General features: G+C 40.2%; 1 protein-coding gene and 1 long non-coding RNA gene across 2 annotated transcripts in view; one reads left to right on the forward strand and one right to left on the reverse strand.

Moving 5' to 3' along the window:
• Positions 1–1,012: 1,012 nt before the first annotated feature.
• ELOVL2 (ELOVL fatty acid elongase 2) overlaps positions 1,013–15,441 on the forward strand; it is a 50,493-nt gene continuing 36,064 nt past the window's right edge. Inside the window, exon 1 of the mRNA XM_040548730.1 lies at positions 1,013–1,264. Coding sequence (XP_040404664.1) covers positions 1,262–1,264 — 3 coding nt within the window. The 5' untranslated portion in view covers positions 1,013–1,261. The remainder of the gene's footprint in view (positions 1,265–15,441) is intronic.
• On the reverse strand, positions 10,477–15,357 carry LOC121065738. Its single transcript, XR_005817285.1, has 3 exons — positions 15,099–15,357; positions 12,350–12,462; positions 10,477–10,501 (listed from the first exon to the last, which is right to left on the reverse strand). It is a non-coding gene; the product is annotated as an uncharacterized LOC121065738 (long non-coding RNA).

Raw genomic sequence — 15,441 nt, forward strand, 5'->3', positions numbered from 1 at the left:
ACAACATCAGTGCTACCTTTTGCACAAATATAGTCTATATACATCAAGTACACTTCAGTTTAGAATTAGAGAATCATTAAGGTTGGAAAAGACCTTCAAGATCATCTGGTCCAACCATCACCCTATGGCCACCATCACCCACTAAACCATGTCCCTAAGCACCACGTCCAAACTTTCCTTAAACCCCCCCAGGGATGGTGACTCTACCACTTCCCTGGCAACCCATTCCAATGCCTGACCACTCTTTCTGAGAAGAAATGTCTCCTCATTTGCAACCTAAACCTCCCCTGGTGCAACTTGAGGCCATTCCCTCTAGTCCTATCACTAGTTACCTGTGAGAAGAGGCCGACCCCCAGCTCCCCACACCTTCCTTTCAGGTAGCTGTAGAGAGCAATAAGTTCTCACCTGAGCCTCCTCTTCTCCAGACTGAACAACCCCCAGTTCCCTCAGCCGCTCCTCACAGGACTTGCATTCCAGGCCCTTCACCAGCTTCGTAGCCCTTCTCTGGACACTCTCCAGGGCCTTGATGTCCTTCCTGTACTGAGGGGCCCAAAATTGAACACAGTACTTGAGGTGTGGCCTCACCAGAGCACAATACAAGTGGACAATCACCTCCCTGGTCCTGCTGGCTACACTATTCCTGATACAAGCCAGGATGCCGTTGGCCTTCTTGGCCACCTGGGCACACTGCCAACTCAAGGCTTTACCTGTTCTGTGCCGCACTTGGTCCCCTTCGCTCATTTCCACTGCTCCTGCCGCCAGCACGGGGACAGTCTGTTCTCTGAGCTCTGGTCGAGCAAACCCTGAGCAGCCAGAACTGAGAGGGCAGCACTGGGACAGCTTTGCCACTTTTGGCATGTAATTTTTGACAAATTTTCACTTTAAAAGCAAAATGGAGAATGCTATTATTTTAAGAAAGATTGTTTTTATTTCACACACCAAAGTCTGCTTTATTAAACACAGGGGGAAAGAAGAAGGGCATTTTCGGTAAGCTTCGATAGTCTGAATAAATGTTTTTTATAGGAGATGTAATGCTTTGTTTGTACTCAGAACAAAACCCGCAGCTGGCCGAGGGCTCCCTGCCGCCTTCGTCCCCTTCCCCCTCAGCGGCTGGCCTTGCCCTCCCGTTCCCTCCTTCCCCGGGGCAGGCCCAGGGCCTCGGGAGGGGAGGCGGGCACGGCGGAGCCGGAGGCGGTACCTTATAGTGGGGTCGCGGCGGCGGCCGGGCTGGCAGAGCCGGGCTGCTACCCTGGACAGCGCCATGGTGAGTGCGTGGCACCCCGTTATGGCTGCCCCCCGGCCCGGCGGCCCGCAACATGGCGGACCCCTGACCCGGCGGCCCCCAAAATGGCGAACCCCTGGCGGCGGCAGGGAGAGGGAGGGATGAATGGAGGGAGGCCCGGCGGGGAGCGGGAGGCCGGGGGAGCGGAGCCGGGGACTGAGAGGAGCCGGGGACTAAGCGGGGTGCACGGATGCCGTGGTGCGGTTCCCCCGTTGGCACTCGGCAGCGGGCGGGAGCCGACTCCCACAAGATGCAGCCCAGTCCCTTGCTCCTCGCAGGTGCATTTTGCTCTGCTCCAAGCACGTTACACAAACAGGTTATTGGTATGTTAATAGAAGCTCTTCTTGTGCTAAGCGTACAAGCCATACTGCAACGCTTTCCTTTTTTTTTTTTTTTTTTTCCTTTTTCCCTTGTAATGAGTGAACAACAGAGTTTTAAACTCTGGTTTATCATTTAAGAAAGTTACGGTGGAACAATGCCATCATCTGTTTAGCAAGGAGGACCGTTTCCCCAAAGCATATTGTGTCTTTGCAGTCATGGTGACTTCCCCCCAAAGGATCTCATGCTGTTTATGAACAGTAATGTATTAAGTGTAACACTGGCCTTGTAAAGGAGAGGATCATGCCAATATTTTTGCCTTGAAGTCTGAGCTAAGATGGGGCTGAATGCTGTATCTTCCAAGCTTGTTATATCAGAAGTTGTGACATGATTAAGAATGGAAACTAATTCTTCTTTAACAGCAAAAACACTTTTTCCAAATGTCTTTGCAACATATGCTGTAATTTCTGCCTTTCATGCATAAAAATCAATTTGAGATCAAGTGACTGAGACATGAATAATATTCAGATAGCCTTTACACGAATTAACTGGAGTCTTCCTAACAGTCGGTTGCTGTAACTCTGAATCTATTTCTGCTCTCCGGTGTGCTTGCAATCAATTCAGGCATAGGATGATAGATGGGAAAAGACCCTCTTGAAAAAGACCAGGAATGGTGCCCTAGTTGATGCTGCCTTGTAGCTCCAGAATGACTTTCCACTGCATAAATGATCAGCTATTTCTTATAGGGCTGGGTAAGATATAAAAACAAAATACATGACTAAGTTACTATTACTGCACAAAGCCTAAATTGGTAATGTCTTTCTTATGATACAGTGATGGCAGCTACAAAGAAACCAGAAGGTAACTTGCATTATTATCAATAACTGGTACAGATAACAATCAGGTGCTCAGAATTGCAGAGTCAACTTGAAAGAAAGTTAGAATAATAGTTAAAATATTTCATTTGGACTCCTTATAGGACACATATGAGATCAGTCACATAGGTGCAAATCAAAAAAAAAAAAATAATATTGGTAACATATGCATTGACAACTTTGTATTTCTGCTAATGAAAGCGATAGTGGAGACTTTTCCTTAATCTGTTATTTCTGGGTCTTAGAGCTGTTTCATTAACCTTGGAATTATTCTTGGAACGACCGGTTGCAATATCCAAAAATGGCTATTCAGAGCTACACACAGTTTTCTTTTAGCAAGTTTTTGCTCTTCTGTATCTCCAGTAATCTGTGAGAGTTGAAAAGTTGCTTAGATTTCATAAGCCTTGTTACTCATAAATAGAGGCATCCTGGGGAGAGAATGGCCAGTTTGGGGAAATCCTTTAAGAGATGTAGAAGCTGAAGGTTGCTTTGGTTCTAAAAGTTTGAAAGAATGACCTTGGAGCATTAGCTACCTAAGATGAAACCTGAACTTTTTCTGAAAACTGCTGTAATGATACTAATGCAGGGTTAGAAGTTGCAACACATAGATGCCTAAATGGACCTGGAGCTGACTGGAGGGAAGAGGGAAGGATGCTACTGATGGTACCAGGAGTAAATGAATGATGAACTTAGATTTTAGGACAAGTAGTAGGAACAGTATTTTAGCATTCCCTTCTATAGTGGCATAGGAGTAATCAGGTGTATGTTACTTCAACTCAAAGGAGAGAGTTTATCACCATCATGGGTGTTAAATCACTATTGTTTGTAGAATGCAGCAAACCACAGTCTTCATGAGGCTTTGAGTGTTTCCATATCATTCCCACAGTATGAAGGTAACCACAGTGGGACAGTTTTGTTTATGTGGTTCATTACAGCTCTACTTACTTGTGTGGATCTAGGTCAAATTACACTGGCTCAGGATTTGGCTGCACCCTTGAACTTTAAACCGATTATAAGTTTTGATTTGTCAGTATATTTTCCATGGGGTCAAATCCCACTTTTACAGAATAAGAGAGTACATAACCTTGCACAATGCATGCCAACTAATGCTTACAAAGAGTCTAGGTAACACTAAGGTAAGCATAAACACGAGGACTGTACGAAGCTGTATTTAATAGGTTCAAGTATCTTGAACTTCTACAATAATCCAGTTGCAGAGAAGTTATACAGGCAGGAGCTAGATTTTTTTTTTTTTTTGTAATTCCCTAAGAAACATAGATAACCATGTAATTTGAAATCAATGAAGAAAGACACTTAACTCTTCCAAGTACCGTGGCCACCATGTCAGGGTATGATGCCTGATAAGGGCATATGGTCATTATAGGACATACAGAAAAGGTCCCTAGACAGAAGCAACTCTCTTGTTGGCAACAGCCAAACGAAAACCCTGCCTCATTGTCCATTGGTATTTGTTAAATGCCCTGAGCACCTTCTGAAAAAGAGTTGACAGAGTTGAAAAAGTTGAAAGAGTTACTTTTCTGAAAAGCAAAGACAATGTTCCAGCCCTTTCTTCTGGAGTCCCTGAACTCCAACAGGAAAACAGAAACTGGAGGAGAAAATTTTCTGTGAATAGTGATCAATCCAGCACAAATTCATGGCTGACATGGGGGCTACACCATCCACTGCCAAAACGATCTCTCCAGCTCCATCAGAGTGAAAAGGTAACAGACTTCAGTACCCCTGACATCCAGAACCAAGGCAGCAAGCCAGGGTTGTGCTAGGTGATACAGAATTAATGAAGCTGGAGAAACTATGTTCAGAAACTACATATAGAACAGACAAAGGGACATAAGTACTTGCGCAGAAAGTGAATGGGATATGCTGAAGCCTTTAGCACATGATGCAGTGACAAGGGATTAATTAAAAAGTCCTCTACGTCCTTAAGCTTGAGTCCAATGTTTAATTTGCAAAGTTACTTACAGATACCCACTTACACAAACTTGCATATTGCCCTTGGTGTTGATTCCTTTCTTCTCAAAGAATATCTTCTGATTTTTTTTTTTTTTAATTCTGGTTGTTGAATCTTCATTACAAGTACTCTGATCTGTGAAAAGAAACAGATACCTGTTCATCAGGTACTTCATTTCACATTCATTTAGTTCAATAGTGTCTCTCAATTTTATTAAAGAAAATAGTTAATCAGATCCAAACACTTTAAAAATGAACCTCTGACTCAAAAATAGGAAAAAAAAAAAGGAAAAGCAGTAGTAAATTCTTTAGGTAGTAATAAACTCAAGAATAATGTCAATATGTGGGGCTGGTTTATTCTGTGGTTTATGCCAGCTTCAAGTGTAAGTCACATCAGGTAGGAATTTTGCCTGATGTTTTCATTCCGTGCTATATAATCACTGCCTGTAAGACTGATTTAGACACCAAGGCATTTAGAAATAAATCTCATACAATTTGAGTTGAAGTACATATTTAGTGATAAGGTAGTATGTCCCAAGTGCAGACTGACTTGTAATTAAAGAAAGGAGGGAAATTAGGAGTTTGAAACTAAGTGTACCCCTGGTTGTTCAGAGCCAGAAAGCTTTTGGGATGCGTCTGCCTTGTGACAGTTGTGGAAGGGCACAAGAAACATTCCCTTGCTACAGCAGAGAAGAAACACCTGGTGAGACAGGGGCCTGCAACTCTGCTGCATTATAAATGACACACTTCAGACTTCAAACGTATCAATTAATTTGCCAATTTATAAGAGCCTGGAAACAGCTGAGCTTATAAATCTATTATCTGCATGCAGCCCACATGCCATGTCTTATCATGTGATAAATACATGGACCTCGGACTGCATCCTTACCCATTGGACTGCTGCACAGCTGACAGGTAGAGTTCAATGTGAAATTAAGTGAATATTTGTCTTCTACGGGGCTTCTTATCTACCTAAGTAACACAGCAAAAAAAATCTAATTTTGGGGGGCTAGTTATGCTCAGATCTTGGAGAATAGGAGGGATGTCTTTACATCTTGCATTATATTGGCATTAATACTGAAGGTACTCTGATTAGATGTCAATCTAACAACAACTGTGTTTTTTCTTAACATTAAGTTCATCCAGCTAATGACGTTTAAACTTCATTGCAATTTGTCTTCCTCAGTCCACACTGACCATAATAAAATGGTCAAGGTCAGATGTTGTAAACTGAAGGAGATAAAACCCCACATGGCATAAATGGCTACATGAACATGTGTAATTAAGGGACAAAAAATTAAAATTGTTTTCGTCACTGCTGGGAGACATTTACATGCCTCCTCCTCCTCCCCCCCCTTCCCTCAGGAGGACAGGTAAGGACATGAAAGAAGTTCTTCATATTCTGTCATTATTTGAAAGCCAATCACAGCAAGAAATGGAAGCTGGAAGTACGGTGGCCAAGTTTCAAGGAAATAGCATAATACCAAGCATAAGGAAGCTCAACAAAACCATTATTTTCTCAGTTTTTTAAAGGCTCCCTGCAACATGCCAGTCCCTAGTTATCATTCAAGACACTTTGCAGCTAGTGAAGTCAATGTGCTATTGCAATATAACGGTAAGACTAACCTATAGACATGAAGAGAAGTCCCCAGTTGCTTTTATCTCCCCTGAGCCAATAACTCAAGCAGTTACAGACACATGGTGCTAGGACCTTACCATGCAGCACAGTCGTTAGCATTTTTATTTTGTTTTGAGAGATGCAGCAGTCTGGATGTTTCCACGGTGTAAGTGGTTTAAAAGTTTAGGACTTAACATTCTCATTATATGTGGATTAAACTCTAGGATAACTACTGTTGGAGTTAATGCAGGAAGGGAGATAGCATATGCACCCTTTTATCCCATGCCAGCAGACTGTGCTCTGTTATTGGGGTTCTGTACCCTTTAAAAACTTTTTCTTGGAGTTCATTAGCCTGATTTAAGGCTTTAAAAGAGGTAAATTTAGAACCTTTTTGAGGGAATAGTGTGGGAAGGACTTCCACACTGTTCTTGGCTTCTTTATTAAACTGGAAAACCAAACGTCATTTCCTTTCCTCTCCTCACCCAATCTTCTTTAATTATGAATAAAGTAAAAATCATGAATTAGCATTTGAAATCCAAGTTATTACCCTGTAGGATCTAAGGGAGAAAGGGAGGAAAAACATAAGTAAGGACCGATTAACAGAACAAGAAGATATTTTCCTCTTTGATTGTTGGTTTTTGTTCTTATGTAACACTTCAGAAAACATTCATCAGATGCTGTTTCTTCATTTCCCTATATTAGGCATGAATTTTCACAGCCAGCATGAAGTAAAAAATACTTTGTTTCTTGCATTTCACTCTGAGCATGGATAAAACCAATCCAGAAAGCAATGTGCCTTCAAATTGGCGGGGAATAAATGGTTGGCAAAGTTGTGAAGGGTGATTTCCATGTTCAGGAATTGGCACATCTTTTAGTAAGGCTGCTCTGAATAATACCATCCACACCCATTTTCTCTCTGCTGGCTAGAGCAACCCACATTACTTCTATTGCAGTGTAAAAGGTCACGTGAGGTCGTGTGAGCTCTGTATCTGCAAAAAGTTGGTATTTGCTGCAGAACAGTGTTTCAGTACATACATGGCTTAATTTTTTTAGTGTTTGTCAACAGTCCATGCAATTTTGAGGAGAAAGCCATGAAGTCCATTTTCATATCTACAGGCTTATTTGTTATTCACATCTCCTTATGGACAAAATAGTTTAATCAATTTGCATTACTGTCTGTCTGCTCAAAATTTCTTTCCAAATGCAAAAGTTTTTTTAGTCTGAAAAAAACATCCTTGTACAATGTTTGTAGGAACATCTGCATCTTCCCTCTCAGCCATCAGGATTGTGGGGCCTCCTAGGGTAGCATCCCAGAGTCACTCTGCTGTACGTAGGAGACAACATTGTGTCTTAAAATGCAGCAGCCCATCTTACCTAGGAGTCTTAACTAGGTTGTGTGTACTGAATCCTGCTGGAACCTAACTAAGACTTGGCCTATGGTCTTTCTGAGATGTCTCTCTTACTACTGACAGGAAGCTGTGCATGAAGCAAGACAAAAACCTCATGATTTCAAGTACTTGGATGAAAAAGACATAAGAAGCAAAGCCTATCCAAAACCAGTTCAGATTGGCAAAGTGTCTATAAGTTCCTTTCTTCTTCCCACCTTCTGCTTTAGAAAGCAGAGATGAAAGTTGCCTTCTAACCTGCCAGTGTGCAGGTGTGTTTGATTTCAGTAGTTATCTTCACTCTTCCAAATGGTAAACTCCAAATTCTGGAGCAAGTGTCTCTATCCAGAAGCTTAATGATCAAGAATCATGAATCTGTCTATGCCAAAAACCACACAAGACAAAGTATATCATTTTCCTAGTTTTATGTTATTCTCTGAAATTTCTGAACCTCTCTTTTCTGGCAGTAGGCTGGTTATTATATATCCTAAGATTTTCGTTGTTGTTTCTCTGGCACATGTCAAAAGCATCATGGGATGTTCACGCTCCCCTTGAAAGCTGAGACACAGCTTGTGATTCCTTGGTGCTTAAACACATTTGAAGCTTGTCTCAAAAATAAGCAACTTGTGCAGAGAATAGAAAAGGTAGTATTTAGTTTTATTGCTCTGAAAAAACACCAGTAGCTCTCCATTTCGTTGAAAAGCAATAGTTGACTTTTTGGGTTTAATGCAGCTATTTCTTCCTTACTGCTGGAGATCTTGTAAGCCTGCATTTTAATAGTATCAGCAAAAAAAAAAAACCTTGAAAGATAAAGCACTAAATTATAGTTATTTTGTGGGTAAAGCACTAAGTTTTTTCCCCTTTACATTTACTGAACTACCAGCACATTATTTCAAATCAGATATCATTGAAATTTCTCCTCAGGATATAATAAAACTGCATATAAAACTTCTTTTTCATGAAATAATTTATTTTTCATCAAGCATAACCAGCGATCCATGGTAGTATTGTGATGTGTCCAAGCTCTAAGAATAATAACTTAATAATATTTTTCTCTAAGAATAAGGTTTAAAATATTAGCCTTTTCACTTAGTGTGGGTGAGAGGAAGTCATCTCCTTCTGTGACACCCTTGAAAGATGGCAGAGTTCAGATCAGAAAATGTTTTGCTTGAGAAGTGCGAAGCTGAAGCCCAAGCCAGAGAACAACTTCAGTAAGACGGGTATAAAAGGAAGAAACAACACAGCACTATACCATTTTTGCCTCCATGTGTGTTTTCATGTGTTGAAAGGAAGGTTAGTATTTCAGTATGTTGGCTCATTAAACCTTAGGCTTTGCTGAAACTTAGCATGCACTCAAAAATACTCAAGTCCTGAACGCTCAGTAATTGGAATATCTTGAGAAGCAAAAAACAAAGAAACCCATACCGTTCTCCTAGTCTTCAGCAAATCTGGGGGCTTGTACTAGTTTCTTTTATGATGTCCCCATCCCTTGCCACTCACAAGTCCTCCTCCAGATACAAATGGCATTGATAGACATTGATGCAAACATGATTCTCAGCAGTTCTCACTGAATGCAATAAGATGGTTATTTAAATGAAGACGACAACATTGTGGAAGTAAGGAGGTCATGCAAATTAATACTGAGCTAAATAACAAGGTACTCACTGCAACATGACCCTCTGTGTTCCAAAAAGCAAAGTGAGATCATTAAACACACATGAGTAATTCATTTATCAATCCAGAATTAGAAGAGGCTTGAGAATTAATTACCTGTAATTATCTTGCACTTGTCTTGATAAGCCAGTTTGGGATATTATGGTCAACATTCAGTTGTTCAGACCTTCAGGTTATTGTAGCAGATAACTGAATCTTAATTATGAAGGAGAAATGTATATAGCCAGGATGGAAGAAGTGTTAAATTCCGTTAGAGCCTCCGATGACACAGTGCTTAGACCTAGCTGGAAAAGTACTGAAGGAAGCCTTCAGACATAATTTCTTTGCTTATTTCTTTACATCTTGCTAAAATAAGTTGTTTCAGGCAGATGGATTATCTTAAAGACTAGGAATACTTGCATTCCTTTTTACTTGCTTACTTAATTCTGTTATTGTACTTTTGCTACCCCACTGCACATACAAATTCCACACACTTCAACAGAGGTGTATGTTTCTTTCTAGTCTGTTTCTAGGTGAAATGCAAGTCTTCTGTTTCCTTTTTTTTTTTTTCCTGTAACCCCTTGATACTGTGATATTTAACTAGATTTATCATCATTATCTTGTCCACTTCTGTCAGACATGTTTTTCTGACAACTAATTTTTCTGTGTTTAGTTTGCATTCCCACACCCCACCTCCTTTTCTTCTGGGGTAGACAACTTCCCATTTTCTCCATCTTTAAGGATAGATTTAGTGATACTTAAATCATCTGCAACAGCTCTAGATAACATCAATGCTACTTCTAACTTGTCACCTAAAGTGAATACATTTATTACATTTACTTCCAAGAACATGTAATTCCTTGGAAAAGTTATTCCCAACAACCCACATTTAATGCAAAATAAGGAGCGATGCTTCTCCTCCTTTGAAGTAACAGTAAAACTAGAAAGGTTTGGAGCATCTACTTCGTGTTGGAAAGTTGAGCTCATGAGGATATTCATTTTCTGGAAACTAGTACCAGAGGCTTGATTGGTGCCTGTGATGTATATCAGGTCTCATTTGGGCTGACCTTGCCAGCAACTCCTTTTCCTCTGGACAGCTAGCTGCCACAACAGGGCAGCACTGAACCTCATCTGTACTTAACAGTTAAGGGACCCCAGGTTACAAGGAACAATTAGAAGATCAAAATTAGATGATGTTTGTTAAACTCATAAGCTTAAAATCCGTATGATTTTAAGTTTAACGTATAGATTTTAGTTTTATAAGCAGGCACTTTGACCTAAAACCTCAGGTTTCTCTTCCAGAGTGAGTTATACTTACAACTAACTGTAAAGTTTCCAGTACTCGGTTATGTACCTGGATTCCTTACGTGGCAGTTAGATGGTTTTGTACTTGGGTAATGACCTAGAAGTGAAATTGAAAGGCTTTGTGCATGTTGGAAGATTAGGGCTGAAACTGTAGAAGCTTGGATCTGGACTCTAATCCATGGCAGCACAGTACAAACACCTCCTCCTCCCTCCACTCTTTCCCTTCTCTTTCTTCCACTTACATCCCTATAAATCATTCAGGAGAGGGTCTGTGCTATTGGGCAGCAACTTGTCACGAAGTAGCTTAGCAAATGACTGCTGAACAAGAACAACCCGTTTCTCTAGTGGGCAGATAAACTAAATCAAATTTTCTTCACCCAAAGTAAGAACAAATCTGTGAGTTGAGTGTTGTCACTGCTAAGGATGTGGTTAAAACAGGCTACAACAAGGCCTGTCTTACCAGCCTCTGAGAATAATGGAAAGAACACATTGTGGCATTTTTATTCCCATACAGAACAAATCTCTTTTATTCTTAGCCTCCCACACTCCAGCATTTTTCAGTACCTTTCCCTTCTTAAAACCAAGCTCTGAGTAAGGAAGAAAAGTGGCTGATTTCTTACAGCTGGCGCAGCTCTGCCATTTCTCCAAGGCCAGCAATTAAAGCACCTGTAGCTAAAGACACTGCTACAAGATACCCTGAAGCACTAAGCTATTCTGCCAGATTCCTTCATCACAAGTTTTGAAGAGTAATTAAAGTATGAAGGCTGCACTCCTGGCAGTGGGCCTGGTGAGTCTGGCCAACGGGACCAATACACCCACGTGGAGCTCTGACAGTCTTGGTGGCACTCAGTGGCTAGCACAGCATTTAGCCCCAAAGTGATGGGTTATAGTTATGCAATGTGCCATCCCCCTCTTAGATCTCCTGCTTCTTTCAGGTCTGCTCCTGTATAGCAAGAAAATGCGAGTGTCTCCTGGTGAATACAATGTATAATTCAATAATTTTGATGTATTTTGCCTTTGGGAAGTTAGCCCGGTCTGACTGTATGCTGATACATACAGTTTTCCACAAAGGAAATAAAACTGAGTAGATTTCATCTCTGTGTCTAATTTAATCCTCACAATAAAGCTATTAAGGGGTTTGAGAAACAAAGCAAGTGTACAGGCATTACTGTAGACGTGTTCTTGTGGGTTTTCTGACTTACAGAGGTCAGTGATAATCTTGATTTACAGGTATTTTTAAAAATATAATTCTAGTTTTACTGTGGCAGTAAAAAGTTTGAAAGCCTAACTTTAATCTCTAGAATATGTAACTTTAGGAACTTAGCATATTAGCTCAGAGGGGCTTTAGTTTGGGAGATCTATAGTAACTAGAGTAGTTACTATGAAGGCCAACCAAATATATGAACGTCTGATCCAATTCCAAATGTGCCAGTAGACAAGATTACTGCCCTCAGCCCCTTTGCTGCAGGTCTGTCCTGTGTGGTTGCACACATGAGTTTTGCTTAGTTTATTTAACTAAGGATGAGCCCAGTTACCAAAGAGCTCCTATTTGGACAGTTTTAATTAAATGGCTGCACTTTAACTGAGACACATAGCAGTTGTACAGCCAGCACTGCCAAGAAGTCTGAAGCATCCTATGCTTTAATTGACTATTTGCTCATAGAAGTTTATATACTTAAAATAGTATTCTGTACACATTCAGTAGCAATAAAAGCTTTAAATTACTCAAATAGCATGAAAAAATAGTTGTGAACTCCAGAAATTCATAATACATTGACTGTATATACTGTACGAAATTAAATGTTGTAAACAAAATGTACTTCCTTTCATTCATTTTCTTATGTACAGTATCTTTAGCATTACATATATTAGAAGTATGTTTTACCCTCTATATCCTGACAAGGTGAATTCCTTGCTGATTTGGGTTGAAACAGGTATTACTTACATATATGCATATAGCTGTCAGTTTTTCTAACAGCTCTCAGACTTTCATTTTTGTTATGTGCTTCACAGGCTGTATTCAGTCTTCTGCCGCTGCTGTCCATACCAAAAGTGTGCCTATAAAGGGAGTTAGTATTGCAGGAAAAAAAAGTCTTAATTAAGCAATTAATTAATAGTTAACATTTTACCAGTTGAGTTTCTGACTTGCGGTTTTCTAAAGGGCTAATGACAATTGTCTGTCAAGGAATTGAAGATATATAGAAAAAAATCTTAAGTTTTTTTCATTTTAATTATTTTAAAAAGAAAACCCCACAGGCCGTCTTTTAAGCTTGTACTGAGGAATGAGAATTTCAAACCACAGGGGAATTCAAGTACTCCTGATGTGTTCCCCCCCCCCATCTCTGCTAGGCAGATGCCCTGCAGCACTGGAATGAGCTGCTGAAGGAAGCCAGGCAAAACCCTTCAGTACTGGAGAACCCTGCTCAGGGAACACATTTTAGAAAATCTTTTTTTGATCCTCCCTGCCTGCAACAGGAGGGGCAGGCAGTCCCTTGCACATTAATGCCTGTTGTGGGGACACAGGGTTACATTTCAGACATCTCGGACAGCAACCAAGAAACCTACTTCTCAGGCATAGAGTACCCTTTGTCTCACTGTGCTGCCAGGACTGTGGGAAAACTGAAGCTTTGGCTTTTTTTTTTTTTTAAAATAAGGTTTCTTGTCCAGCTAGCCATGAGATCCTGCAGAGAGGCTTAGGATCTGCTATTCATCCTCAATCTTACAGTTTGTTACAGTGGAAAACTGTGAAAAAGATATTCACAGTGCTAGCAAGGACATGTTGTCTGTCTGTCACTTTTGCTTTCTCCAGAAAAGGGTCCAAACACATGCCAAGTACAAAAAAATAAAAGCCCTGCATGCATTATACTAACGTACAAAATAATCTTTTCAGTAGTGACAAAATCTGAAGTTAGTGAGGAGGACAAAGTTGTCATGGTATGGCATGCCCCAAGAAAGTGAGCTGCCTTGTAAGCTTTTTACCATAATTTTTCCCTACCATTCCACTTACTACCTGTCCCCATCGTGTTTATTCATTGTATGGCTCAAAATTTGGGGTGCTGGCTTTTCACTGCCAAATCTTTATAATAAGGTATGTGGCGTATGTGGAGCAGAAGCTGTATATGCTTGCAAAGCTTTGGGGAATACTCTGTTCTAAAAAAAAAAAAAAAAAAAAAATCAACCTGGTTAATCCAAAGCCCTCCTTGCTCCGGTAGAATTAAGTTATTTTCCTGTGCTTCTTAAATTGCAACAGTCTAGATTGCTCTTATACAACACAAAGTGACACGCTACCTCTTCATTAAGTAGCTTGGTTAGGCATCATTTGTTAAGTCTAGCTGTTTGGAAGCAGATACACTGGACTGCGCAGGCTTTCATATTGCTGATGTAAAGTGAATTCCAATACTGATCTGTCTTCAGTCCCTTGTAAAGCCAACAAGAGCTAAAGAGAGTAATAGGGAAACAACTGTAACAGAATTATCCTCTCTGTAAAAAAAACTTTGTCTCTTTGCTTGTAACTTAAGGACCTTCCCGCTCCAAGGGAAATTTTCTCTTATTCAAGCCAGAATCAGTTCCAAAGTGCTAGTACTTTGCCTAAGAAAGCGACTTATTCACTCAGGCATAAAGGGGGAGGCGGAATTTATTTTATGCTTTCGTTTTTGACTCATTTCCTTTTAGTTTATTCCCTCACAGTCATCCAGCCTTGCCACTGTCAGGAATCATGCTCCATCTCAGGTCATGCTGTCATTTTTAAATCTGGTTGTTAGAGCAAAGGAAAAATGAGGTCAATAATTGCTACTGTTTTCTGAGTAACTGACAGGCCACATCTGAAGTCTCCCTAGAGAAATCTTTAATTACAAGTTAAGCTGATGTTCCCCTGTGTAGCAGGTAGAATTGTGTAGGATTACTTTTAAAAGGATCATACTTATCTGCTCTGGTGACAGTTTCATTTTGATACTCTGATAACAAGCAAGTGGATGGATTTTATGGATGTAGTTTTGGGGAGTGTGTATGACTGACATGTTGCAAAGTGGGCCACAGAAGTCACCTTTTCTTTCCACTCTTCTTTTAAAAGAAGATACACTCTATTTTGAGTACTGTGATTGCTGTATTTTATTTTAATCATTACTTAACGTGATTAAAATGAATTGAGAAAAAAAAAGTTTGAAAGTTGTAGAAGGGATATCCTGCAAGCAGTGATTCTAGAAAGGGGATTTCCCATCCTGGAGAGAGTACAACTGCTCAGCATTTTAAAAGATATAGCAGTGAAAAGTGCATGATAGGCTGCACACTTTCAAGTAATTAAATTATAAATTGATGTTGGGAAACCGAGTAATTATTAATTGGTTGTTAAAACACTTTGATGCTATCCCAAGAAAGTGTGGTGGAAAAAAAAAAATTCTAAGTTCCTTTTCCTTAAAATAATATTTTTAAGCAATAAATATTACTTAAAGTAACTAAACAGATGATTATTTTTATTTAAAAAATTGTCTCACAATGACATTACAATCTGACAGTAGCATGGCTAATACAGTCAATAAGCCAGGCTTACCTTTCTCTGTGTGATAAATTAATACAGTATTGTTTATGACTGCTAGCAGGTTGAATAGTCTAGAAGCAAAGACTGATGTCTGAAATAGCTTATTACTTGCTTACAGGATTTTCACGATAAATTGTTCTGCCTCTTAGGGCTTACTCACCTTTGGCAATGATGGTGCTTGGACCTGATCTGAGTCCTGGCAGAAGCCATAAAGCAAATGTTTCTCCACCTGGGTCCTTATTCCCAGATGTGGGCTGAGCAGCTGTGGCACTGAGCAGGACTGCAAAACCCTGCTGAAGAGACTTCTTGTTAAAACAAAAATAAAAATCCCAAAGCAGAATGAGCCTAAGAATTAGTGCTGTTTCTCCAGAAGCAAAAAAGCCTGGAATATGTTTGCTTCTCATCTGGAAACAGCTCAGACTCCCAAGAGAAAACACACTTCTTTTTCTAGAGCCTCCTGGCTGTAAAGGCCGTTCACACAGACTCACGGGGCTCACAAAGTG

Source organism: Cygnus olor, chromosome 2 (genome assembly GCF_009769625.2).
Source record: "Cygnus olor isolate bCygOlo1 chromosome 2, bCygOlo1.pri.v2, whole genome shotgun sequence".
Classification (NCBI taxonomy): domain Eukaryota; kingdom Metazoa; phylum Chordata; class Aves; order Anseriformes; family Anatidae; genus Cygnus; species Cygnus olor.